General features: G+C 36.5%; 1 protein-coding gene across 1 annotated transcript; it reads left to right on the top strand.

Moving 5' to 3' along the window:
- The first annotated feature begins 235 nt into the window (after nt 1-235).
- Nucleotides 236-2,135, top strand: LOC113286455 (ADP-ribosylation factor GTPase-activating protein AGD12-like). Its single transcript, XM_026535079.1, has 2 exons — nt 236-393; nt 1,900-2,135. Exons 1-2 carry the CDS (start codon nt 278-280, stop codon nt 2,033-2,035), a joined length of 252 nt encoding a protein of 83 aa, XP_026390864.1. The 5' UTR covers nt 236-277; the 3' UTR covers nt 2,036-2,135.
- The last annotated feature ends 2,074 nt before the right edge of the window (nt 2,136-4,209 follow it).

Genomic DNA, 4,209 nt, shown 5'->3' with positions numbered 1-4,209 from the left:
AAACGCCGCTCGCGAGGTTCTCAGAGGAGGCTACGATAAACCCGAAGATTTTGAGCCGAGGAATCAATACCATAATAATATCAGCGCGAGACTTACTTAGGGTGTGAACATTGATTGTGAATATTTAGACCCCTTCGTGATTTATGTGTTCACAAACCCCTAGGAGTTTAGGGTCTGTTTTCAACTATTCTTCTTCTAAAGATGCTCTTGCTTTACTTGTACAATTCAGGTCTTATCAGTCACCTTAGATGATTGGTCTGATGAAGAAATTGAATCCATGATTGAGGTTGGTGGAAATTCTTCTGCTAATTCAGTCTACGAGGCTTTTATACCTGATGGGATCACAAAGCCTGGAGCAGATTCAAGTCATGAACAACGTTCCAAGTTCATCAGGTGTGTCAATTTTCCTGGTGAACAGCATGTTAATACTTGCATATAAACGAGTGTGTTTGTTCATGTGTTTGCATTAAGAAGCATGGATACATATTTCCATATAGGTCAGCGTGCTCATCTCACCACGCGTTCAACATTTCTTGCACCTGTGCTGTACACACCACATTTGTCTCTGGATGAGGATTAGACACGGTTTCTTATAAATAACATAAAAGCTTGACATACTCTCAAACGACTTTCACTCTTCAGTACCAATAGTAAATAACATAACCTTAGATGCACTGTCATGTCCAACTTTTCTAGTATCTCACCATGTCTGTGTCCTGTCTCGTTGTAATCATGTTCGGCATTAGGTTGGTGTTTGTGGGGTGCCAGCTCATGCAAGTGCATGCATCTTGTGTTTGATGTCCCTCTTGCTATTATCCTTTCTTTCTTTATCAGTTGAATTTATTTTGGGAATTAGTGAAGCCTTTAAAACGTTGTTCCACAGAAGTATAGGTGAAGAATTAAGTACAGCTTCTGATTCTTAATTGGGGGTTTATAGGCTCACCTAAACAATTAGCTTGTAAGTATGGTGGCTATTTTGTTTCCTTGTGACAGCATAATTTGGGGTTTGTCACCCGTATTATACTAAGGCTCTGATGCCACCTGCAAGATTGTTGAAATTAGGACTAAAGGTAGAGAAATTCTCGATGTGCAGGGTTGAAGAACTCCCTGCGAAGTTCCAAGTTAGTTTTGTACCCCGTCGGCTTGTAAGATAATCAAACAAGCTATTATCTTGCATGTTTTCCATGTTGGAATTCTTGTGAATTTCTTCAATTAAATCCATATATGCAAACAAGAGCTTAAGTGTGTGTCAGCCTTCGGGCACTGAATAACTCTATTTACGCAATAGATAATCATGAGACAATGTTTATCTGGTATCTGTATATTTGCAAATGCTCTCCCAGATTAATTTCAACACCCTAGAAATCATGAGCCAATGTTTGTCTCCAGTTCCCAATAGATAAACAGTTTTTTTACCCCTTCCATTTCCCATGGTGTTTGGTATACTGTATCTGTGATGTAAGGTGTTGGTGAGCTAGTGACTTATGGAACAAATTCTGCTTTTTGCTGGTATCTGGATAGAGGTTTCCTGAATAATGCTTGTGCTATAGACTTTGTTATGATAAAGTAGTGTCTCCTTTCGTTGGAGTTTTTGGGAAAAATAGTATGATAGTTATCTATATCGATGGATTAAGGTTATGGACTCCCATGGAGTTGAAGCAGAGATACATTCAGTATGCTAGATTAATGTGTTAACCATTGCTCCACAAACTTGTTTTTTGAAAGTTCTAAAATTGGTTCCTTCTTTTTTTCCTTTTATAATATTGCCATACTATACTTGCAACATTTTTTCCATTTCAAGTGATTGAATCAGTGACGCAAAAGATATAAAGTTAGTGTAACTGGTTTTTCAGATTATTGAAATGTACTTGTTTAATTTACGTTTCATTTGAAATTTAGGTCAAAGTATGAGCTTCAGGAATTTCTTAAACCAAGCTTGCGGATCGTTTCATTGAATACTGGAAGGAACTCTCTCGAAACTACTATCCCCGGAAAGATTATGGACACCTTCCACTTAAACTTGTTCTCTTATTAATTTGGAATGGTTAGAGGTCTTCTCCTGATTATTGTGTCATGTATCTATATTATTAAAAGTCTTGAGTGTGTGGATTGTCTATTTGAAATACTTGTGATTGTTGAAGACCCCTTGGCCAATACTTGTAATTTTGAATCCGAAGATTATTATCAATATTTAAAGCTCGCCTCTTTTTCAGGAAAAAAAAAAGTATTCAAGTTTTCACATTTTTATCTTTGAGATATTGTCGCATGATTAAATTAGACACTACATGCATAATAGAAATTTCGAGTCAAGTTTATCTTATATATTTTCTCGAAATATGAGTTAAGCTTAAGAACATTTGTTCATATTTGATGAATTTGGTGAAAATCAATTTATTGCTTATGACCTAATTATGACTCAAGATTTAATCATTTAAAAATAATCTGGAACAGTGATATGTGTCATTGATGTTATTCGGGAATGTTTCGAATCGATTATTAGAGAGATATAAAACTATTGTTAATCTGGATACAGGACAATGTGCATACCAGTTCACATACTAGGAGAACTGTTATAAGTCTGGAGCCGCAATACATGTACCCATTACACGTACCTGCATAGCTATAGTTCAGCATCGACTTTTGGGTAAGCATACCCGATATCCATACCATAAAAAGTCTGTGAACTCGTGAACCAGGAAAGGTACACATACCTAGTATGTAAAGCAGGAGCGCGCCTCTTTAATCCTAGTATGAACAAGTATAGTACACGTACCCGGTACACATACTTACCATGTCGAATATTTTCAGATGCATCAGAATTATTTCTAGGAGATAATCGGCATTTGAGTAACTCTCTAAAAGCACTATCTAGACATTTTTGATCATATGTGTGATTCAAGAAAAGTCTTAAAGTGTTATACACTATCCAGTCGCGCTCCTTACGCCTCTTTATTATTCAATTGGTTAGTTTCGGCTAACTGTACATGAACAAGTCGTTGTACACGGTTCGGTTATGGTTCATCCTAACCAGAGTGTATTTTGCTATGTTAATCTCAAGTCAATTTTTTCATCTATCCGTGATTATTTATTGTTTGGTTCCAAAGCTATCTTAGCTTAAACATAATGCAACCTTAGTCTGGAAAGTTTATATAAGGAGAACCTAAAACAACTTGGATCTTTGAATCCCTGATACTATTCTTGTGTGTCCTAGTTGTAAACTAGAGTCGTGCTCTCCTTAAAACCCTTTCTAGGGTTTAGCGACTAAAAGACTTCATCTAGGGATTCGTGAAGCCAGGTCCAACTATCTTTATCTTGATAGTTTGTGTATCATGATCTTGTTTTGATTGTTGAGTTGCTCACTCAAACAAGATATATATATAGAAATCATAAAGTATCTTCGTCTAAGACTTTGTGATTCCACAAGTTTCGACTTGTGAGGTGAATAATAATCTAGGCTGCTCTTCCGGAGTCATAAGATCGGATTTTGAGGTTAGCTAGACTTTGTCTATTTCTATCGATTTCCTACCTCACCTTATCTTTGATCAGAACGGAAATCACATATAGGCTTATCTGTGGGAGGAAGAGTGGTTTAAATTCTTCAATTGAGTTGAAGCAACTCTTAGGCTGTAAAGGACGTCAGCTAAGAGAACCAATTACGCGGAGTCCTGCTAGGATTAAAGAGGCGTAAGGAGCGCGACTGTAACTGAATTGATATGATGGTTTAATTCGGTCTCAAATACATTGCAGCCCGAAGTTCTGATAGTAGGCTAGTGTCTGTAGCGGCTTAATACAGTTTGGTGTTCAAGTCTGGACTAGGTCCCGGGTTTTTTCTGCATTTGCGGTTTCCTCGTTAACAAAATTTCTGGTGTCTGTGTTATTTCTTTTTCGCATTATATTGTTTATCTTTATAATTGAAATGTCACAGGTTGTATGTAAATCAATCAAAGTAGATATATTCATCATTGTTTATTGGATACGACTTGATTGATTCTTGGATATTGATCTTTGGAATCGTCCAAGTAGTCTTACACATAATTAGGTTCACGGACTTCCTTCTATAAACATTCTAATTGAGAGAGAAATAGATATAAGCTCTTCATATAATTCATTGATTGAGATTCATTAAGTTGAACTCTCAAAATTGTATTTCGAGTTTAGTTCATACATGTTTCCTAAGAAAAAGTTGGTGGGGTATTTTGGTACCCCCAC

This window comes from Papaver somniferum, chromosome 6 (assembly GCF_003573695.1).
Source record: "Papaver somniferum cultivar HN1 chromosome 6, ASM357369v1, whole genome shotgun sequence".
NCBI classification, from domain to species: Eukaryota; Viridiplantae; Streptophyta; class Magnoliopsida; order Ranunculales; family Papaveraceae; genus Papaver; species Papaver somniferum.
The sequence above is the reverse complement of the archived record's forward strand: the minus strand, read 5'-3'. Positions and strand labels throughout refer to the sequence as shown.